General features: G+C 36.4%; 1 protein-coding gene across 1 annotated transcript; it reads left to right on the top strand.

Annotated features, from left to right (window-relative positions):
* The first annotated feature begins 963 nt into the window (after positions 1-963).
* LOC121173961 (uncharacterized) lies at positions 964-23,538 on the top strand. Its single transcript, XM_041011824.1, has 5 exons — positions 964-1,092; positions 15,887-15,998; positions 16,914-17,029; positions 23,037-23,124; positions 23,444-23,538. Exons 1-5 carry the CDS (start codon positions 964-966, stop codon positions 23,536-23,538), a joined length of 540 nt encoding a protein of 179 aa, XP_040867758.1.
* Positions 23,539-25,077: the final 1,539 nt, after the last annotated feature.

Here is a 25,077-nt window from a genome sequence, read left to right on the forward strand (position 1 = left end):
ATTTTTTTATTTTTTAATTAAAACAATAATTGTAACTGTTTTACAATTTGACAGTTAAATATTTTTGAAATTCAAAAAATATAAAAAATGATGAAAAAAATACTAATAAAATAATAAATATATTTTAAAAAATAACTATTTATTAAATAATTATTTATCATAACTTAGATATTGAAATAATTATGTATAAAAAAACTCAACCCTCCATATGATCAATTTCTAGATCCGTCCGGTGTGCAATCCAACGTAACACCTGAGATGTTTCATGTTGCTCTTGGGGAACCCAATTTAGTTATAACCACAACACTATCTTATGCTAATACCGAATTAAATGATATTAAACAAATCTAGAATATCTCTTGTGAACATAAATTTCAATTCTATTAAATTTATTTAATCAACAATTCAATGTCGAAAAAGGTCTTCACTATGAAGACCCTTTATCATTTATTGACCTTTCTTGTTGCAACAAAAAAGTTAGAATGAAATAAAAAAGTGTCGTAATAAATAAAATATCCAAAAAGATACTTCTTCCGTTTCTTTTCTAACCGTCAGATTTTTGAAATATTTTTGTTCTTATTTATCTGTTATTTTCAGAGTTCAAGGTGACATATATTTTTTCTCTCAATTATACCCTTCTCGTAATAAATTATTTTTATATACTCCCAATTTAGATAATAAATATTGTTTAAGTTAAGAATTGTTACGTTTAGATACTCCTTGAACAGCTCGTTGAGACTTAGAGTACTTTTATTAAACAACACTTTGCATCTACTCCAGATACAGAAAACTTAATTCCCCATAATAGAAAATTCAATAGTGCTTTTTTATGAATCTCAATCTTTATTTAAAAGGAAAAGCTTCACGTGAAATTCAACTACAAAAATAACATAAGAATGGAAAAAGGTACTCCTAGTTATATATATTTGCTTGGAAGAAAGAGTTGAAGACTCCTAAGAAAGCATGAAAGGAGAGAGAGTTGAAGATTCATTTGACAACATAGAAGAAAAAAGAATTGAAGTCTCCTTTGATAATATTGATGATGATGCTGAATCAGGCTTGCAAGATGACAAGTCATGGAAGAAACTCCTGGTGCTATTTGCTTGAAAGAAAGAGTTGAAGACTCCTTTGAAAGAATGAAAGTAGAGAGAGTTGAAGATTCATTTGACAATATATAAGAAAGAAGAATTGAAGACTCTTTTGATAACATTGAAGATGATACTGAATCAAACTTCCAAGATGACAAAATCCAAAAGGAGAAAGTTACAAGGGATTTTGACTTAAATGAAGAGGCAGATTGTGGATTTGATTTGAAAAAATTCCAGCAGAAGATTTCCAAGATGATTTTGGACCAGTGGAGAGAAAGAAGCTGAAATTTCTTCTTGCTAAGTTTTATTGACAACATTCTGAGTGAGAAAATATATATTTTGAGTGCGATCGATGGTCTTAAACTTATGAATTTATTTTCGGTAAAGTTAACTTTGTTCTGTTAAAGGATTGTGCAGAACTCTTTTTTTATTTTATTTTTGGATGATGTGGATCGAGGCACACCTTCGGTTTAATGTGTATTACTTGTGCTTAATAGTAAAAAAATTTTTTGCCTTCCAAAAAAAGTTTAGTCCCATATGTACAAACATAAGATTGGTTAACATTGGTTCTGCATCTGGTATATTAATTTTGGTTGGTTTTATATTCTGCTAGGTGGACTATGTAGGGTCAATGACACTTGTTTTGCCTAGGAGAGGAGGGGTTATACATTTGTAGTTACTGTTAAGAGGGGTACACCTTGTTATGATGCAAAAAAAAACTCTGATATTCTAATAATTCATCTTATCTATGTTTAATAGTTTATTTTTAAAAGAATTAAGAAACAAAAAATAAATCTAATGTAAGGTGTCTTTCTTTAGGAAAAGGATAACATTACAATTATACCACTGCCCCTATAATTTGAGATATTGTAGAAATTTTCAATAATACCTATTTTTTTATTCAGTATCTTTTGTACTCATTCTCAATCAAATCTTATTATAAACAATATGTACAAAAAATATATAAGGTTATTAATGTAAAACTCCCTTGCAAAGTGCTATTAGAAGGACATATATAAGGTTGGGGTTACTTTATTTTAGCTATTATTTATTTATTTTTTGACTATACATTCATCCATATAATTTACTTTGCACTATTAAGTCAAACATACAAATCATCCCATGAACTTGGTCGTATTTCTCATGTACGTAGTCTATAAATCCGTGAATCCTTGTCAACATTTGATAATATCTTCAACTAATGGATGCTACCAGCATTGCACCCATGACAAAAGCATAAGATAATATCTTCAAACCAAATATAAACATTTGAACAATGCTAAACAAGATAACATAAGATAAATTTGCACCATTGCATAAGATAAATTTATCATTAGCAAAATAAGAATAGCTAAAACAAAACCAGAGTTTTTGACTACTGAACCAACATTTTAAGTAGAAATGTGACTACAACCCAGTCACAATAGGTATCAACTAGTGTTTACGTAAGTGAAAACTTCTTCCGCCAAAACAAGATCGCACTTCATTTGAGTTGGTAATTGTCCTTCCCTTTCTAGCCTTTCCTTATTAACATGTGGAATTTTATATTTATTGGAACCTTTGGCTTTCATGATCTCTATCATGCATAACTGTAATGATAAAAATATGCGATTAGACTTCACCAAAGAAAAGTTTCCATATGACTTTACCACTGCACTCACAAGTTCATCAATGGGTTTAGGTGATTCCTTGAGTTGCAATGATTGTGTAGCACTAAAAAAACCAAGGTCTAAGACATTCAAATCCGAAGGATTTGCAGGTTGGCACATTAAACGAATATCAAATCCGTCTTGTGTAGCTGCTTGAAAAAACTCCAGATCATCATGATTAATATGAGTTCTTGCATTATCTTGTTGGATAAATATTGGAGACCCCAAATCCTCCCTTGGCCATTTTTCCTTTATAGCCACTAGGACTTTCTCGATAAGAAATGAACCCATGACTTCTCTCTTTATCGAAGTTATTGCTTTTGTCTCCATTGTTCCCACAACTCTATTAACACTTGTCCTTTTAGCTGGTACCTCGGTAACAAATGGAAAAACACCAATTTTCCTGTCAAAAACTTCATTTCCTTGTGAGTCAAATCTTGGTTAGGCTTGAGCAATTAGAAACATAACTTTTCCAATAAAATTTTTGCTTTTACAAGTACGGAGTGGATCTTCCTCATCCGGCAACATATAAAATTCTCAGCTTTTTTTGTCATGTAAAACTTCTTTTCATCAATGTGGATAATATTGTGCATATATACTTTTAAATGTCGGATTGTGTGGTACACCTTCAAGCGTTGACAAGCAAAATTCCAACCGCCTTCTTCTGTTTTCTTCTTTCAATAGTAGCTTTATTGCATTTGAATGGCGTCGTATAACTCCTGATCTTAGAAGCCTAAACACTGAAGTTGGATTTCTATTCAAGGCACAAGCTAAAGATCGAATGGTTGTTCGTTTACACAAAGGGATTTCACGAAATTGACCAAGATCAATTTGAATTCTCTTACGCCCACAAGTTTTTGCTTTCCTTTGAGACACATCATGCATCTCACTTTCTTTGCCTCGTTTCCAAATATGTTCAACAGTTCTCACGGAAACTGAAAATTGTGAAGCCACCATAACTGTATCTCCCTTATGTAATTTTCCATCGACACTGTTTTGCAATAGAGCACTATAAATGGCGGCACGTTCTTCATTATTGGCCACTTTTATCTTCTTTGGTTGACTTGGAGGGTCTTCAACTTCCATGTTTTCTAAATTTGCATTCATGATTTATACTGTGTGTAAATTCTTGAGTAAGTTTTTTAGGTGGGAAAACAAAGCCTGGTGCTATAATTCTTCAAATCAAATTTTTTGGTGGTAAAAATTTTAAGATTAAAAATCAAAGAGGGAAAATTATTTTTGATGAATGTGTTTAAGAATCAAATGATGATGAATGAGAGGTTAAGAAGTAAACCGAAGAGCTACTGGAGTATTAAACCAAATGAGTACGTACTGCGATCTAGTGGAAATTCAATAAAAAGGAGTATTCGAGAGGTTGTACTGGAAGCCCGAAATTTTAGTTTCAAGAGAGAGAATTAGGATGAGGGCAGTTACTCCTTGAATTTATTGGAAAACAAAGATTTATACTTTAGACCAATCATAAACTATGGTAAGTAAGATTTATAAGGTAGTTATTATTTTCTTGCTAAATAGTAAAATAATTATTATAAAAGTTATTATATATGATAATTTATGATTAAATAATAATATAATTATTTTTACTAGTACATAAACTATTAAAATGTACAAGTATCATAATAATATTTTTTTTATCAGCCAATGATAAAAATAGATTAAGAATGGGTACTAGTAGTACCTCTCCCTGGTTACATATATACAACAAAAAGAAACAAACATAAACATTGAAGCACTATCTAATATTTTTACCTTATGTAAAATTTTCTTGTGATACAGTTTGTCTTTTGAAGAAAAAAAAGAGTAGTTTGAATATTAAAAAAAAAAACAGAAATCTTTTGTAACGAAGATGTGATAGGACTCTGTCAATACATGACATTGTTACAACAATATAACAACGTAGCTGTTTAAGATATCATGATATAGTATAAGTTGGTTATTAGTTACAAGGAGAGAAGTCTCAACAACCACTCATCTGAAAGTTAGGAGATAACACGGTCACTTTCGTTAATTACTTGGATACCAAACCCTCAGCAGTAAATGACAAAAGTATATACAGTTCACATTGTCTCATCTTCGTATGGTCCTTTATGTCTTTTTTACCATTAGTTGGTTTCTTTTACCACATTGTCTCCTTGCATGTATCGTGTTAGGTCTAGGTGACCACTCTTTACATTTATCTTGGATTTTGATGAATAATAATAAATATAAATTATTGATATTCTAATGAATTTTTGACAAGTGAACATGATTAACGTGTTAAAGGATCTAACAATAATATGCATGTATTGTCCATATTCCAAGAGAAAATACTCAATTAATTATTTAACTAACATCCAGCACGATAAAACCAAAGAACGTCCACTTATTATGTTAATTAGAGTTATACATTGCGTTTTGTTAACTCTCATGTCCAACTAGTAAGAAATTCACATTCTTTTGAAATGATCAACATTGATAAAAAAAAAAGTCTCTACTAGTCAGAAAAGGGAAGTACATGTGTTCTATCTTATATAAATTATTCACTTTGTCTCTCTTTATTTTGAATTTTTAATATTTGAATTTAAGGAAATGACATAATAAAAGAGAATAGAAGGTATTCACAAAATATTCCTTTAAGGTCGCTTTCATGGAGGACAAGGAGCACACAACGCTCTTTGTACTATCACTCATTTCCTCGCAAATCAGAGCATGTCATGTACCTTATCTCCCAACACGAGGCAATAGTCTTTCAAGGAATCAACATTGATCTCATAATGGATCTTTCACAAAAGTCTATAAAAGGCAGTTTCTTCTAAAAAAGAAAGAGAGAAAAAAATCATTATGAGAAAACGAGAATATCTCTAAAGCAAAACTCTGCTGAAATTACTGGACGATTGATTTAAAGTTTTCATTTATTTATCCTTTGCTAAGCAAAGTTATCTTGTATTTGAACTTTATTGTTTATATTCACTTGTTGAGTGTTATTGAATATTTGTATTCATTCAAACTACTGTTTATGAAAACCAAGAGTGACTTAGTGTTAAACAATACTTGGGTTTCTTAAATTCATGGGGAGTCTAAGACAATGACAAAAGCGGTATTAAGAATACTTGTATAGCCAAGAGTGACAGGTCATAATACCTATTTTGTAATTAAGTTTTAATTAGTGAAACTCTTTACTATTGAGTAAAGGAGAGCTGAACATAATTTAGGTTGAATGAATTAGTATAAACCAAGTGTCTTTACTTCTCTCCTTAACGGTTTATTAAGTGTTCTATTAGTATTCTCTGTCACCTCTTTAATAGCATGTATTTATTCGAAAAACTATTTTAAAGACTCTTTATTAAGTCAGTTGACAATCAAACTTGTCTTTATTAAAACTTGTTTTCTCATTGTCATACCCTAATTTCGTCCGGGGATTATTATTTGATGATATACAACCTTTGATTGGCCACTTCGAGATACTTGGCACCCTTTGTTGCACAATATGTGAAGTCCCGAGACGTGCCGAAAATCAAAAGGAAGCAGGCTTACGCGATCCGTGAAAATTCCGTAATGTGACGGAAATCGAAAGGAGGTGTTTTTCGCAATCCGTGAGTTTTCGTAACTTCTTCGAAAGCTAAAAAAAGAGTAAATACATAATCCGTAAGGATTCGTAACCTTGCGGAAGGAAAATAAGTATCGTTACGAAATTTGTAAAGTTTCGTAACGTTACGGAAAAAGAATTACCAAAAAAGGTAAAGGGGGGTGCATTTAGTAAAAAGGGGGGTACAAATAGCAATCAGGCCCACTTGGGCCTTCCAGATTCTTCCTCCAGAAGGCTGTTGCTTCTGGAGGAAGCAACCTTGCTCGCCTGGGCGAGCTGGGTGGCAAGCTCTTCCCCTATTTTGCTATAAATAGGGGGAGGAGTGAAGAGGGAAGGGGTTCAGCTTTCTTGACACTTCTTATTCTCTCGAAATTGCTGAGGAAAATTGTTTCCGTGAAGAAAATCCAAGCCGAGACGCTTCCGTAACGTTTCCGTGAGTAATTACGCGAAGATTTTCAACCGTTCTTCGACATTCATCGTTTGTTCTTCGTTTTCTTCAGTCTTCAACTGGTAAGTACCCCAAACCGAGCTTTTCAATTCATTCTATGTACCCGTGGTGGTCCACATTTTGTTTCATGTATTTTTATTCTCATTTTCATTCGCTTTCTATACCCCCTTTTGACGTGCTTCAGTCATTTATTTAAGTCATTTCTCGCCTAATCAAAAAATAAAATAAATTTCCGCCGATCATTTGAATTGTATCATCCGTTAATTTCGATTAAAATGAATTCTGACCGTTCGGTCGTGCCGTAACCATGTTGGAAATAAAAAAAGAGGTAAAATAATAATATAATAATAAAAAATATCTTGTAGTAAAATGAAGCGAAAAAAAATCAATCGGACGTTTTCTCTTTGGGATTTCTCATTCTTAATTGGATTGACTAATAACTAAAGTGAAACTAAGGCTAAAATCAACTCGCCTAGTCAAGCTCGTCCACAAAAAATAGGGTTTGAAAGTTTATCATTTCAGTTTCTTACCAAGTAAAAATGATCATTTTTAAAGTCCAACGCCTTAAAAATGATCACAATTCAAGTAAAAAGAATCGCTTGATTCACTCTTAAGAAAGAACTACGTAGGTCTGATTTCCTCTTCGATGGAGGGTACGTAGGAGCAAAAGCCCCGCTTTTGTCGACCTCAAAAAATAAAAAGAAATAAAAGTTAAGATAATACAATTTCCACAATTCTAAAAAATAGGCTGTTGTCCTTTGAGACAAACGTGAGAGGTGCTAATACCTTCCTCAAACGTAAATACAACTCCCGAACTTAGAATTTTCATTTTGACCGGTTTTCTTCGGTTTTTCCGACATTTTCCACAAATAAACGTTGGTGGCGACTCCGCGCATCTTTCCTCCTTTGGAAAGCGCACCCGTGAGCCTCGCCTCGCTCGCCCGCAAAAGGGCACGTTGCGACAGTTGGCGACTCCACTGGGGACTATTTTTGTGAGTTAGGCCTATTTTAAGGAATTGTGGATTTGTGAAACTTCGTGTGTGCATTTGTTGAACTGTGTAAAATGTAAATAATTGTTGTCTATTTCGCATTCTTTACACTGAATTCTAAGCACCCACGGGTTTGAGTAAAAAAGGGGGCCCTACACCCGGGTTCATGGGAATTTAAGGAGTGGAGGTGAATCTATCATCATGCTAGGTCTCCGACTTGCTTGATAATAGTGAAACCTCGTCTAGAGCTTTCTCTCTTTATAATGTGTTGTCGCTGGTATTCCATACCGCCACAATATTATTATCTTGAGTGATGATACCTCTAGAAAACAGCCGTGTGAGTTATGAATTGTTGGGGAGTAGTTATTAGAGACCCCTAGATATTGTCCTATAGGTTCCCAAAATAGGGGCAAAGATCAAACACGCTCCGTGCCATTTGTTCTCATGCATCTTTTGATAAATAGCACTAGTTTATAGTTTTGCTAGTGATGTTTGGTTTCTTCAAAGTAATGCGTAACCTTTTTAATACTACGTTGAGGAGCCATCATGCCCTAAACATAGCATTAAAATTGGATCTCTACGGTCTCGTATGTGTGAATTACCCATTTGTGTTGTTTTCTTTCCGTTTCATGCATACGCATTGCATCATTCATGTCGGAAACTTGATCCACCCCTTTTTTAGGTAAATGATGGGGACAAATCAAAACGGCAAAAGGTTTTATCAAGTCAAGGTTAAAAGTCTAGATGTCACCAGCCTCAAGGCTTTCCACGCATATCACCATAGCAAGGAGAGTCCAGTGGTGGCTATCTTGGCAGATTTGTTTGACACCTTTGACCGGAGGTGTGAGAAAAATAGTGCACGGATTGTCTGTTGTTTACCCGCTCTCTGTGTGTGGTTGGTTTCACACCTATTCCAACAAGGCACAAGACACCCGTGTTCGCTTCAAAGTTATCGCTCATGCGCCGAAAAAGGAAGAGTCGATTGGGACCAACACTTGGCTGGGATAGGAGGCAACGCAATCAATTGGTTTCCTCGTTGGAAGGAAGGCAAGGAAGGAGTTCTTTTCTCGTGTGGGGACTACCCTAATGTTCCATTGATAGGGACTAGGGGTTGTATTAATTATAATCCCGCACTTGCCATAAGACAGCTAGGGTACCCCATGAGGGGAGCACCAACAGAAGAAAGTCTCTCGCCTTTCCTTGTGAGGGATCTAGGCGCGCAAAGTCTCAAGGTGATACAAAGAGTCCACAAGGCATGGAGAAGTTCGTTGAGGAAAGACAAAGAGCTTAGAGGCATCCAAAATGGCGTCATCGATGGTTATCATGGATGGCTAAGAGTTCACACGCGAGGGTTAGATTGGCTCTCCAAATTGAAAGTTATCAATGAGGAGAACTTCGAAGCTCCGGAGGAAGATGAAGAAGTCCAAGCTCTAAAATTAGAGCTAGGGAAGGCAAGACTCGCCAAGGAGAAGTTCAAATCAGCCGCTACACACATCTGGGAAGAGTATATCGAGTTACAAGAGGAAAACGCGGCCACTACAAGAGCCCTTGAACAAGAAACCAAATGGGCCCGCAAGGAGGAATATGGCTGAGAGAAATTTCGAGGAGCATTGTGGGGTAGCAACAATGAGCTCAAGCTCCGAAGAGAGGAAAGAGACCGGTCACGGGTGCATGGCATGATCTTAAAAGAAGAGTTAGCTGCGTGCGTAAGGTCCAAGAGGAGTTTGGCTCAACACTTGGAAGCCACGGAGCAAAGCATGCTAGCTATCATAGGGCAATACAAGGAAGAGTTGAACCAGTCTGTGACCCATGAACAAAAGCTAGCGGAGGATTTTGCACAAGTGTACGCCGAAAAAGAAGCAAGAGGGAGGGTGATTGATGCATTGCATCAAGAAGCGACTATGTGGATGGATAGGTTCGCCTTGACCTTGAATGGAAGTCAAGACCTCCTGCGTCTATTAGCCAAAGCAAAAGCCATGGCCGAAGTGTGTACGGCTCCCGAGGAGATTCATGGGCTAATCAATTACTGTCAACACATGATAGATTTGATGGCCCATATAATTAGAAACCGTTAGGTTCTCTTGTAACACCTTTGTATAATCTTGGCTAGATGAAAGCTTTGTTCTTTTTATAAAATGAGAAGTTCTGAACTCATCACGTTATCTAAAAAACCTTGGGGTGGATCCAAGTGCTCTGATCATTCATTTGCATATTCATGTTTTGGTGGCATACTCACCGTTGTTTATTTCTTTAGGAATTTCATCATAACTAAGAATGCACAAAGGCACCCCTATAACACTCGATCCAGAAAAATGAATAAGGAAGAGGGCGTGCAGGAACAGATAAAGGCCGATCTATCGGCCTTAAAAGATCAAATGGCTTCCATCTCGGAGGTCATGTTAAAACTCCAGAAAACTATAGAGGATAAAGCCACGACAACCACTTCCAGTACAGTTAGGGAAGCGGAGCTGGTGCTGCAGCCCGCCTTAAATCCGGGCCAAGACAGAAACACGGCAGTGTTTTGTCGGAGGTATAGTCCGCAAGCTTACCCCTATGGCTTGCCTCCGGACTTCACTCCCCGTGCCACCCCGGAAGATTTAAGCCAAGCCCCTACTTTCGAGGGGCAACTCCCACCTTATGACGACTATCCCGGGCAAGACGATGAGGAAGGAGATACCCATCTCGGTCCCCTGCTCCACCTCAAAGATCCGTCCCCCCATGAACTACCCCAACCAAACATAGTCCGCCATATCCCGGCTTCACCCACACCCGTAAAAGAATCTGTTCCCTTCGTGGAAGATAAGGGAAAGATTGAGGCGCTTGAAGAGAGGTTGAGAGCAGTCGAGGGCCTCAGCAATTACCCATTCTCGGATCTAGCGGACTTATGTCTCGTACCCAATATCGTCATTCCTCGCAAGTTCAAAGTACCGGACTTTGATAAGTACAAAGGGACGACATGTTCGAAAGGGCATCTTTGGATGTATTGCCGAAAAATGGGGGCGTATTCTGCGGACGAAAAGTTGTTGGTCCATTTCTTTCAAGACAGCTTGGCCGGAGCAGCTGTAGCATGGTATACCAATCTGGAAGCTTCCCAGATCCGATCATGGAAGGACTTGGCAACTGCCTTCATTAGGCAGTACCAGTACAATACGGATATGGCTCCCGATCGGAACCAGCTTCAGAGTATGACTAAGCGAGAGCATGAGTCCATTAAGGAATATGCCCAAAGATGGAGAGATCTCGCAGCCCAAGTCGTACCGCCCATGACGGAGAGGGAGATGATCACAATTATGGTAGATACGTTACCCACGTTCTACTATGAAAAGCTTATAGGCTACATGCCAGCTAACTTTGCGGATCTCGTCTTCGCCGGAGAAAGGATTGAATCCGGACTACGAAAAGGCAAGTTCGAATATGCTTCCAATGTGGCCCCCAACAACAACAGAAGAGCCCCAGTAGCGGGCGCGAGGAAAAAGGAAGGAGACGCCCACGCTGTCACCACTGCCCCGATGTGGATGAAAGCACCCCAAAATATCCAAAGCTCATACCAGCCCAATCCCCCAAATTTTTCAATCCGAGCCGGGAGTTCCCCCCCGACTCAAGTAAAAGGACCGCCCGCGGCAGAGAGAACGCCGGCCCAACGCACAGCTCCAGCCACGCCCCGACCAGTCAACAATACGGCCCTCGGCACGAGCTATAATAATGCATAGAGCCCACTCCCGAAAGATAACTTCTCTCCTATTCCCATGGCATACTCTGAATTATGGCCTTCATTATTGGAGAATCATTTGGTGGTAGCCATACCCGGGAGGGTCTTCTAGCCACCCTACCCCAAGTGGTATGACCCGGGTGCCAAATGTGAGTACCATAGTGGAGCTCCCAAACACAACATTGACTCCTGCCGCCCGTTCAAGTATAAAGTGCAGCACCTAATCAGTGCCGGCTGGCTATCGTTTCAAGAGGAAGGCCCAAATGTTAAAACTAACCCACTAGCTAGTCATGGAAAGGCTAGCGTAAACGCCATCCAAGAGGGTGGGCCATCGCGGGCAAGGAGATTAGGAGAGGTGGCTACTTCCAGACATTTTATCTACCAATCGCTTCAAGCGGCATGTATGGTCTCCCGTGGCGGAGGCGAAAGGGACGAATGTTTGTTTCACCTCGGGGAGTCGCATGACATGGAAACCTGTCTCATGGTAGAAGAATTGCTTCAGCGGCTCATGGATTGCGGGCAGCTTGAAGTGTCCATAGGAGGGAGGGAAGAACCACAAATTTGCATGCAGTTGGAAGAGAAAAAGGTTCCTCTAACCCCCAAGGCCCTAGTGATATGTTTTACTAGGAAAGGGACCGGCTCCACACCCATATACCCCCGGACAGCGCCCAAGCCAACACCATTTGCATATCAAAGTAATAAGGTCGTCCCGTGGAAGTATACCCCTCCCGCGTTCAGCGAAAGAGTTGCAACCGAAGTTGACTCCCTGTCAGCTAAGGTGACCAACATCACCGGCCTCAGTGGCGTAACCCATAGTGGTTGGGTGTTCGCTTCCCCTCACCTGGCGAAGTTGCCCTCCAAGGGGAAAGCGCCCATGGTCCAAGAGCCCACAAACGTAGCCACCCCCTCGAAAGAAGTAGATCCTCTAGTGGTAATTTATACTCTTGTAAAAAAAGAATGTCTATTTATACTCAGGGACTACATATTTGTCTGGGTTCTGAAACTGTTAAAGATTTCATTCCATAGAGTGGAATTTAGGAAGGAATGTGATGAGAGCTAAGAGCATAGATGCCAGTTGGATCAATAATTTCCTTTTATAGCTGTTTGATTTTTCAATAATATTTCGTTCATCAAGTATATCATGCGACCACTGCAACCCTGGTGCACAAGATACTGATAGTTTGCATTTATTATATGCAGCAATTCTTATCTATAAATGTCACCAAGATTCTTCCTATTTTATGTTAGCTATTGGCCCTTCAACTCATTAGTGCTTACCATTCTTGTAACTTCTACAATTTTAGGTCTTCTATAAAATGAACACAACAAGGTACATGTTAATTAATTTTCTCTGAAAGATGTTAAATGACAACTATATTTATAAAATATAGGGAAAGGTTTAGCAGTGGGGCTGAACTTAGAACTGCGGTCCAGGCAGAAGTAGCTAATCCAAAAAGTCCTCAAAGGGGGACAACAAACAAAACCACACAATTGGATAACTCTACCACCACTGATCATCTGAGCAAAGACACAAGCAACAATAAAGGTCATGGAAATGCCAATCATGCCACAGAATCCACACAAAAGTCGGCGTCGCAGACTAGAATAGATGTTAATGTTGTAGACTTTTTATTCAACAAGCTTTGTTTTTTGAACCAAATATTGACTGAAGTTCAACACTTTGATTAAACCAAATATTGACTTAATGCTGTAGACTTTTTATTCAACAAGCTTTTTTTTTTGTTTGTGTGTAAATCTATTAGCTAACTTCTATGGAAAAAATAGATGTTAACCACCCACACGTAACAACAGCAAATCAATTTCAAACTCAATAAACATTCATTATTTACCAAGTGGTAGGGACCAATAACAAATGTGATAGGGATCAGTATGAACTCCAACAAGTTACTTGTTTTTAAAGAGTTATGATGATGCTGATAGGTTGCAGGTTATAGTTTCAACTAACTGGACCTACTAGTGCTTACCAAGGCACATTGTCCATCTCATCGATCATGTATGTGATAGCCTTTGTTTTTTGGTTCAGGGGAGGGGAATGTGGAAAAAGTTTGGTGATACTGCCTCATCTTATGAATGTGTACTGGTTCACAAAATATGGGCCTCAAGGAATGTTTCAGAAGTACTTACTGTCCTCAAGCTCTAGTCATTTAACAAAAATAAGAATGGGTCACTCTAGTTTCTTGTGATTAAGATTAATTGTTCTTAAAAGCTACATATTACTAAAAATATAAAATACAGCCTTTGTATTAAGAATTTTATATTACAAATAATGAATTTCAAATAAAGAGATGATAACTTTTAAATTAAATTATATCATTAAAAATTCAATTCTAGCCAAATTAGTTTTAGAGAATCAAATCAAGATCTGTCAAATTAAGTTAGAACAATTTCACCTAAATTAAGATGTACTCCATGTTGTGGGCAGCTTAGCTAAGCATAGCAGCTTATATGATGTTGTTTTATTGAATTAACATGCTACAACATGCAAAAAGAGTGTATGCTGCAACATTCAGTGGTGGCGAGTTTACCCAAATAATTCCATATGACATGTATATATAATTATATATATGGGGTACAGACACAGTGTGTATGGTAGGGAAAGGCAAAAAGAGTACAATAGGCCAAATAATAGTTGCAGCATGCAGCTGGCTAGGTACCTGTAGATTGAAGCATATGTAATGTAATTACAATTCCTTCCTTCCTAGCTACCCTCCCTTCAATTCAATTCTAGTACCAAATTAGTTATTATTAAAAAAGAAAAAGAAATCAAATCCCACACTAGGAGTCTAGTCTCTCATTACAAGGCCCTCAATACCCTCTGAATAATTATAAGCAGTGTCAACTAAAAAGGGTGAACAGTAATCATTACCTATAAAAGGGCTGACGACGACCTCGTACTACTTTGGAATTGGGGAAAACCACAAATGGAATGTATCAAAGCTGAGAATACAAATGAAAACGGAGTAGGGTTAGCAAATGGAATTGGGCTATCAGTTTGAGAACATAATAAACAAAATTCTAATTGCATTTGTACCTTAATTTTTTTATTAGTAGTTAATATAATTAGAAAAGCTAACAATTACTGCCACTTATACAAACAAACTAGCATCAAAATAGCTAATAATCTCGACAATCAAAAACAATTAAGATACAATCTGAATTTTTCTTAAGTTAACTACTTCTGCTTGTGTGTGTGTGTGTGTGTGTATTATCCTACATCCTAGGCTTTCCTTCAAAGCAGCAACAATTTGATCAACTAGAAGCTAGGCAACAATGTTCTATGAATCCAACTTCCTCCATTTCAAAACAGACAATGGCCAGCCATTCTACATCTCTTATTAATGGCATTCCCATCAATGAGGCATCTAACCTTGGGTGGCAGCAGCCTTAAGTTATGGCAAAACCCATCAATTGATTCAAAAATTCCAATTAAGGAAGGATAAACCATTTTCATTCTTGAAATTCCACTTAAAATGCCTCCATCCCATCCAGTTATAGATTAGAAAGATGAATGCCATACGCCTTAACAGAGACACCTTACACATTTGATACAAATGTGCGGAAAGGAGTATAGGACAGAAAAGGAATTAATTAAGGAAAATTTAAAATAAGAAAGTGAGCAACAACTTTTGGTACAAATGTGCAGAAACTGAAAAGTCATCACAATTAACAGCAGAAATTGTTGAATTTCGTAGATAACATCATGACAAAATAAAAGAATTTGAACATGAAGAAACCAGTGGGAAAATTAGGGAACCTTTGTTTTCAACTTTCAAAAAATGCAGATTCACAGTACAACCTTGTTTAGAGTAAAGTCATTGAATGCATTACAAGAGAGAAGACTTAAATATAATCTTCAGCCAAATGTCTCTCAGACTCTATTCCAATAAAAAAACCAAACACTATGGAAAGTCATTCCATGCATTAGGAGAGAAGAAATACAAATTGTGTTGAGCCAAATGTCCATCACACTCTATTCCAATAAAAAAGCAAACACTACAATTTTTAGCTCCGAAAACACTATAAAGTTTTAGCCTCTTAAAGACCCTTCCACAATCAGAAGGGAATTTGGTGTTGTTTAAATTTGAATGGTTATTTGGAACACCAAAGGTTGAACTTGTGAAGCATGTTACAGGTGTGTCATAAATAAAAAATTGTGCTGTTGGCAGATATGGCACACATCAATGGATTACTTAAAGAGAAATTGTAATTGTCACAAAGCTGAATTGAAGTTACTGATAACTAACCATGGTCATGATTTACTTAAAGAGAAATTGTAAATCCTTGTAAAAGTAACAACACATTATGTTGGATTCATAAAAGATAACTGTAATTTTCATCTAACAGTAATATTAAAGTGAGACTAATGTTCTTTTATTAAAAAAACAAAAATCTCTGTCAGGGTATTGATGGCTCCAAAGTTCAGAAGGTGTTGGAATCAGTTCACATTGCAGCTAACAAAAACACAGTTCTAGGAGATGTGTCAGCTATGGTTCCTGGTGGTATCAGAATGGGTATAGGGTCTTCGTTGTTTTATATTTTGATTTTGGTGTCATTATTCATTTACTTGATCTTAATATTTCTAGTGGATTTCAGGAACTCCTGCTCTTACTTCTAGTGGATTTCAGAAACTAACTTAAACTAGTTTTAGCTTAGCTGCCTTTAAATGTAATGCCATCCACTACCCTAACAGTCTATGGCAGCTAGCTGAAAATAATTAAAAGCAGTGCTAGCCTGTGCATGTGGCTACTATAGGGTCAAACGTTTTAAAGAATATTGTTCCCATCTTTCCCCATTTCAAATTCAGAAACTAAAATCCTAAATAATAACTATTTGGAACCCCAATTGCATACACAATCTTTTGGCAGTGTTATGACTTATTATAGTAGAGTAGAGACAGATTTCTTAGACTTTTTTTCACCAAAATTGTATAAGTGGTTTTAATTTTAGGGGAATGGTGCAAGTTTTGAACTTTTTTTCAATCAAATTGGAGTATGTCATGATTCCAATGAGTGTGTTGCCATGCTGCTCTTCATATGTAGTGTGCACTAGTTACTGTAAACATGTGAGACATTTTCCTAGAAAATGAGATATTGACTGCAATATCAAGGTTAGCTAGTCTCTCTCAATATTTTTTTATTTGGTTTGTTGCTTATAAAATTCTTATCTCCATTCACGCTTCATTGTTAACTCCACATATCAAACAACAGATTTCCCTGGAAGAAATTATTGTTCTGATGCTTCATTATATGATGTTAAGCTAGAAGGGTTCATTCACACTTCACTGTTGACAGGTCACAGGCAGTCATAAGAGGAAAGAAAGGAAATAAAACCAGTGGTAGATAAGAAGGGTCCTGTTATAGCTTGTATTCCCCTCCAAGTAGATAAGAAGGGTCTTGTTATAGCTTGATTGCTAGATCATGCAACAGGACTTGTTGTGGAGGAGACTGCATTTATTGGGAATAATGTGTCAATTTTGCATAATGTGACATTGGGAGGGACTGGTAAGGCAAGAGGGGATAGACACCTTAAGATTGGTGATGGGGTATTGATAGGTCCAGGGACTTGTATTTTAGGGAACATTAAGATTGGTGAAGGGGTGTTGATAGGTCCAGGTGTTGGACCTTGTGGCCTCAGATATCTTAAGAAGGGGGGGTTGAATTAAGATAACAAGAACTATTCCCCAATTTAAATCTTGCTCTCTCTCTTTAGATTAACAATGCATCTTTAACATGAATTACTCAAAAGATAATTCAGAATAAACTTCTTTAAAGGCAAAAGATAAATAGCAATAAATAAAAGAAGTTTAAGGGAAGAGAGAAATGCAAACTTGATTTATACTGGTTCGGTCACTTCCTGTGCCTACGTCCAGTACTCAAGCAACCCACTTGAGATTTTCCACTCTCTTTGTAAAATCCTTTTACAAAGTCTGAATCACACAGGGACAACCCTTCCCTTGTGTTCAGGAATCCTTTACAACAAGAGACCCTCGGTCTCTTAACCCTTTTTCAGAAGTAAAAGAAAAGAAGAGGAAATCTCCCTTGAAAGAGACAGATTGTACAATGAAGATCAATCACAATTCCTTATTTGAATATGCAAGTGTTTGACCAAGGAATTTCTTTGAGAGGATAAGACATTTCAATTTAGAAAAAACTCTCTTAATCTTTTGAGAGGATAGAACTTTTTGGACAATCAAAAACTCTCTGTTAATTCGTGTTTCCAAGTCACATATAAATAGACCTTTGATGGCCATTCATAAACCATTTGAATAGATGTGACTCTTGAAAGTTATTTTCTGAAAATCTCCTCTGGTAATCGATTACAATAGTTGTGTAATCGATTACAGGCTTTAATATTTGAATTAAAACGTTTATTAACTGCTGGTAATCGATTACCAATATGGTGTAATCGATTACACAGTCTAAAATTTGAATTCAAATATTTAGTAGCTGTTGTAAAGCATTTTTGGCCACTGGTAATCGATTACATCCTCTGGTAATCGATTACCAGAGAGTAAATCTCTTGAAAAACACTTTTTAACATGCATTACTTGGCCAAACCTTTTGCTATATCAATTAGGAATTTCCTTCCTAATGTACTAGTGATCATCTTGATGTTGTGGCTTGTATTCTTGAATCATTTGCATCATTTGCTTTTCTTCATCATGATCATCATCAAAACACCAAAGGCATTTGCATCTACAATCTCCCCCTTTTTGATGATGACAATACAATATCTGAGATCAAGATTCAAGCAAGCAACAACCAATTGTGTATAGATAAAATGTGCGTTTACTCCCCCTATATTTCGGAATTTATGATCACTTTTATCACTTGATTTCTAAGCTCTTTGATCATCATCAAAACACCAAAGATCTTCTACAATCTCCCCCTTTTTGATGATGACAATCCCTGAAATCAAGACAAACCATATACAAGATGATAGCATGTTCACACAGCCCTTACTCCCCCTATCTTTTAGCATGTATGCCTATGCCTAACTTTAATGAGTAGTTTAATTGATTTCTAACCCAAGGTCTCTCAAGTTCTCTCCCCCTTTGGCAACATCAAAAAGAACTAGACAACACAATCAAAAACCAAACACAATAAATATCCAAACAACGCCATTCATGAAGCCAAAATAAAACTATACATTTGCATAATCAACTAAAGCAATGTCTAGAAATATAATTATAGTGGAAGACTACGATAACGAGATCAATAAAAAGCCAAATACACGGCGTTAAAACAGAGTACTAATAATACTTAATTACTAATAAGACTTAGTCTTAATAATAACTTATAAGCTAAGAGGATGATGGAAGCGGTGGTGGTGGATCAAAACAAGTACGGATGAAGGAGACATCTTCTTCAACTTTGGTGATCCTTGATTCCATGGCATCAAACCGCATGTCGACTTGCAATTCCATATTATCAAACTTGTCACCAACAAAAGTTTGAAGACCATCGAACTTTTCCAAAAGCTTTCGAAGAAGAGAGGAATTATCTTCAACTGGTTGGTTGCTTTCATCATCAGCGGGTGGAGCACCCTTTTTGACCCAAGAGCCATCAAGCTCTTTGCGGTAACCAAAAGAAGCAATCACAGCAGCACCAATTAAAAAGGATCTCTTGATTGGAACGTAAGGTTCAGAATCAAGAGGAATTTGAAAATGGTGGAAAAAGAGAGTGACAAGCTGTGGATATGGTAGTGGAGCATTTAATCGCAATGCCTTATGCATGCGATATCTGACTAAGTGTGCCCAGTCAAGTTGACGCCCTGTATGAAAGGCCCACATGATAATTAGATCTTCCTCAGAAACCTGGGCAAGGTTGGAAGACCGTGGAAGCAAAATACGCACAATTAAATAGTGAAGGATGCGGCTTTCAAAAGCCAATGACCCGGCAAGAAGACGTCCGGTCATATCTGCATTGTTGGTGCAAACCAACTGGCGGGCATCATGGGCAGAGAAATCAAATTTCCAGTCGTCATTCAGTGTACCTTCAAATGGTACACCGTCACTGGGTAATTTGGTTAAGTCATGGAAAAGGGACTGGTCAATGACCATTTTTATCCCAAAAATTTCAGAAATTAGAGTGCTGTCCTGAATTTCAAGATTACAATAAAAAGCTTTAACCAATTCAGGATAAATAGGCAATTGTAATGACATAAAAGGTAGAAGACCTAAGTTCTGAAAGGCTTGAATGCAATCAAAGGTTTCAGCAGAAAAGAATTCCATATCAATAAACTTAGGGTCGATAATGGAACGAGATGAGAAAAGATTGGAGTACCGTTTCTGCTGTTCATCGGAAGAAAACACTGGGGAAGAGGACAATGATGGTGGAATTGGTGCTGTGGATGCGCTAGTGGCTCTGGAACGATGAGCTCTTGAAGCCGAAGCGGAGGCGGAAGAACCCTTTCGTTTCTTTGACGATTCTGCCATTTGAAGGAGTGTTTGCAGATTTTAATCGGTGAAAGCAAAAGAGAAATGAAAAAGAAGAAGATCGCAATTTACAGGAGTTGATTTGATGGAGAAATGAGTGAGATATGAAGATTTGGAGGTTTGGGAATGGAGGAACGTCGTGAGAGAAAAGGGGCTGCGCAGGGATTTCTGGAAAATGTGATATTTATAGACGAGGACGCGTTGTAATCGATTACAAGGCTTGGTAATCGATTACAAGAGTAATAAGCCTTCTGGTAATCGATTACAGGATGTTGTAATCGATTACAGGCTGCCTGTTCTTGTGTAATCGATTACACTATATGGTAATCGATTACCAGACCATAAACTAGACTAGTTCCTCTAAAATAACCTATGTTTATGCTAAATACATCTAACACTATCAATCATCATCACTAATATGTATTTAATTCATTCAAACAAGTATTAATCAAACAATTAACACACACCAATCAAATATAATTAAATACTTACAATTAAACACAATCAAACAAAAGCAATCATCAAAACATAATCAAAGACAACAATCATCATAATTATCAAACAAAAACATTAATGACAATCAAATACTTAAGGAGTAAACAAGCATCAAAAACTCAATCAAAAGTTTAACAATCATAGACAAAAATCATCAAAGTAATCAATCAATGACAAGTGACCTGTTGGTATCATTTGATATTACTTGATGGGCTTGTTGATCAAGTGGCCTTTGTTTGTTGAATAAACTTTGATGTATGCCATGTGTTTGGATAAATTGTTATCAATGTATCGCTTTTTCTCTTCTCCATTTTCATAGTCTTTCATCATGATACCTAGATTTATGATTTTATTTTTCTGAATCACTTAAAAAAAATTTTTTATTTTCTTCCCAAGTGATCTATGCTTTCTTTTCTTTCTTTTCTTTGAGATTCCTCTTGTCGGATTTTTCAATTCTTCTTTCAAAGACAAGATAATCGGATCTCATGTGCCAAGGTTGATTACTTTCATAGCATGATGGGGCTAAGGAAGAGTCTTCTTCTTTCTTCTTTGTATTGATGCTTGATTTTCTTTTATTTCTTTTGTTTCTCAGAAATTTATTGAACCTTTTCACAAAGAGTCTGAAATCATCATCATCTTCTTCTGTTTCAGTCAAGTCCTCTTTGTCACTTTCTTCTTGAATAAAAGATTATGAGGTTCTGAGTGTTATTCCTTTTCTCTTTATATCATTCTCTTCATGGTGATGAAGTCTCATAAGTTCCATTTCATGTTGTTGAAGTTTTCCAAAGAGAGTGGCAAGAGACATATTAGTGAGATTTCTTGATTCTGCAATTGCTGTTACTTTTGGTTGCCATTGCCTGCTTAAACATCTCAACACTTTGTTAATCAGATCTTCATTAGGAAATATTTTTCCCAAAGATGCAAGATGATTAACTATACAAGTAAATCTCTTCTGCATATCTTCTATGGTCTCATATTGAAACATTCTGAACATTTCATATTCATGTATAAGAGTGTTTATTCTAGATCTCTTGACATCGGTTGTGCCTTCATAGGTTACTTGCAAAGTATCCCACATTTCTTTTGCATTTTTACAATTTGAGACTCTAAAAAATTCATCCATGCCTAATGCAGAAGTGATTATATTTTTGGCCTTTAAATTGTATTGAACCTTTCTTCTTTCATCATCATTCCATTCTTCTCTTGGTTTTTCTATAATTACATTTCCCACTACCTTTGTAGGAATAAAAGGACCAACTTCAATGGCATCCCATATATTTAAATCTATGGCTTCAATAAGAATCTGCATTCGGGTTTTCCAATAGTGATAACCCTCGCCATTGAACATAAAAAGCCTATTAATAGAATTTCCCTCAAGAAATGGAAAGTTGGATGAGGCCATATCTATTCTTGAAGTTTTTAAACTTTATACAAGAATCCCGCTCTGATACCACTTGTTGGACCTTGTGGCCTCAGATATCTTAAGAAGGGGGGGTTGAATTAAGATAACAAGAACTATTCCCCAATTTAAATCTTGCTCTCTCTCTTTAGATTAACAATGCATCTTTAACATGAATTACTCAAAAGATAATTCAGAATAAACTTCTTTAAAGGCAAAAGATAAATAGCAATAAATAAAAGAAGTTTAAGGGAAGAGAGAAATGCAAACTTGATTTATACTGGTTCGGTCACTTCCTGTGCCTACGTCCAGTACTCAAGCAACCCACTTGAGATTTTCCACTCTCTTTGTAAAATCCTTTTACAAAGTCTGAATCACACAGGGACAACCCTTCCCTTGTGTTCAGGAATCCTTTACAACAAGAGACCCTCGGTCTCTTAACCCTTTTTCAGAAGTAAAAGAAAAGAAGAGGAAATCTCTCTTGAAAGAGACAGATTGTACAATGAAGATCAATCACAATTCCTTATTTGAATATGCAAGTGTTTGACCAAGGAATTTCTTTGAGAGGATAAGACATTTCAATTTAGAAAAAACTCTCTTAATCTTTTGAGAGGATAGAACTTTTTGGACAATCAAAAACTCTCTGTTAATTCGTGTTTCCAAGTCACATATAAATAGACCTTTGATGGCCATTCATAAACCATTTGAATAGATGTGACTCTTGAAAGTTATTTTCTGAAAATCTCCTCTGGTAATCGATTACAATAGTTGTGTAATCGATTACAGGCTTTAATATTTGAATTAAAACGTTTATTAACTGCTGGTAATCGATTACCAATATGGTGTAATCGATTACACAGTCTAAAATTTGAATTCAAATATTTAGTAGCTGTTGTAAAGCATTTTTGGCCACTGGTAATCGATTACATCCTCTGGTAATCGATTACCAGAGAGTAAATCTCTTGAAAAACACTTTTTAACATGCATTACTTGGCCAAACCTTTTGCTATATCAATTAGGAATTTCCTTCCTAATGTACTAGTGATCATCTTGATGTTGTGGCTTGTATTCTTGAATCATTTGCATCATTTGCTTTTCTTCATCATGATCATCATCAAAACACCAAAGGCATTTGCATCTACACCAGGGACTTGTATTTTAGGGAACATTAAGATTGGTGATGGAGCTAAGATTGGTGCTTGTTCTGTTGTGTTGAAGGAAGTGCCACCAAGGACTACTGCTGTTGGGAACCCTGCTAGGGTGGTTGGAGGGAAGGATAACCCTATTAAATTGGATAAGATGCCTAGTTTTACCATGGACCATACTTCATGGTTTGATTATGCTATATAGAGGCTAATTAATTGTCTACCATGTTTTTTAATTGTTTAGAGGCTAATTATGTTTTTTTTTGTTTACCTAATTGTTTTGGCCTATTTTTGGACTACTTTTGCTCATCACCACCACCACCAAGGGTGAGAACTCAACTAGTCCATTTGCCAATTCAATTGGAGCCAAAAATTGGGAGTAGTCCTATGGAAGTGCAACAGAGGAAGCCATTAAATGCTGCTACTACTATTCAATTGGAACACAGTTTTTAATTGTTGGAGCTATCTGTTATTTTGCAGTTGCTGCTGCTACTATTTGTGTTCTTCTCTTAGGAAGCCAGCAGAGGAAACAAACTAAAGCAGGATCACAACATTCGGTTCCAGATCTATGCTGATGACAAGGTTAGTTAGTCTCTCTCAATATTTTTTTTATTTGGTTTGTTGCTTATAAAATTGTTAAAACCAATGTTCTAGACACTATCTACGACCAACATATTGACTGCAATATCAAGGTTTTTGAAGTTTAATATGCAATTTCTCAATCAGAATTAAAGTTTCACTTTAGTGTCTAAACATTTAATAAAAATGTATACTTCATAGTAGTGTGAAATTTCAAGGCTTAGTATGAACAGTGTTGTTACCTGAATGCTATCACTTGAATCAAATCTATATCGATCTGCAACAAAAACCAGCTAGCATCAGAAGAAAAGCCTTACCCAATTGAACCTTCTAATACAACCTCATAAATACATTCAACAGTAGAGGAATATATCCAACTCCACCAAACTTACCCCAGTTTCCTCCTTCACTGCTCTTACGGTTGCTGTATATATCTCCTCTGCCTGAGATAATTCACACAAGTCATAAAGAATTCAAGTTGCAACATAATTGCATAAATTAGACTACAATTCAACACCATCTCTAATTTGGTCTTCTATTTTGTTTCTAAAGCATTTAATAAAATTAAGTGAAGTTGCAAAATTAAATACCTGAAGAATGAATCCGGTTGGTATCTTCCAAATACCAAGAGTTGCTGGAGAATAATGTCTCTCTTGTACTACAAGCACCTTTACGAATTTTTAACAGAAAATTATACAAATGCCGCTTGCAAAATTCAAATTACATTAAAAAACTGGGAAGTTAGAACTTGGGACATAAACAGCTACAACAACAAACACCAACCACATGGTCTAACACACCAAACCTCTAAAATGGATTGAACTTGGGAAGTTAGAACCACATGGTCTAAAAGACCAAACGAGCTAAAGAAAAAAAAAACAAGAAAACCCAAATGGAATTTAGCTAACTCTTCAAGTAAATTACTAGTTTGGTTGACAGACTTGAAATCCAATTTCATTTTCAACTCACTCATTTAACTCACTCATTTAACTAATTGTTCAAATGGACTGCAATTTACCTCACCTTACACCACTTAAAACACCTGATAAACACAACTCAAGTCACTCTCATTTTAAAATCACATGGCTGAATTCACAGAAAATATGCAATTACAAAGGCTAAACCAATTCATCATTTTATTCATGATTAAGCTTTGATTTATTTGACACAACTAAGCTTTGATTTATTTGAGATCTCAAATACTGGGTATTGGATGTCAACAGAATCGCTTGAAATAGCATTGAGGTCGAAAATCTTGATTTTCTTTTAAACTCCTCCTGCTGCAATGTGATCCTCATCACGGACAAAACTTAAAACACACATTACATTGGCAGAACTAACCAAATCTCTATTTCTTAATCTGCCACACTCGTCAAACTTGCTGTAATGAGCGAACTTGCATAAACCTTCAAAGAAGGATCCTAGACAACCAACAGAACTTTGAATTCTTCTAGGGTACTTATCCATCATGTATTTAATATGATACAAAAATTATTAGGTAGCTCTAAATCCCTTAATTTTGATCAATCTCAAAG

The sequence above is a fragment of the Glycine max genome, chromosome 18 (assembly GCF_000004515.6).
Source record: "Glycine max cultivar Williams 82 chromosome 18, Glycine_max_v4.0, whole genome shotgun sequence".
Taxonomy (NCBI): domain Eukaryota; kingdom Viridiplantae; phylum Streptophyta; class Magnoliopsida; order Fabales; family Fabaceae; genus Glycine; species Glycine max.

Coding starts and splice junctions, on each gene's coding strand:
- LOC121173961 (XM_041011824.1), top strand. CDS start 964: ATGAAAGGAGAGAGAGTTGAAGATTCATTTGACAACATAGAAGAAAAA. Junction 1,093..15,886: donor AGTCATGGAAGAAACTCCTG/GTGCTATTTGCT, acceptor AATCTCTGTCAG/GGTATTGATGGCTCCAAAGT. Junction 17,030..23,036: donor ACCTTAAGATTGGTGATGGG/GTATTGATAGGT, acceptor GTTGTGTTGAAG/GAAGTGCCACCAAGGACTAC.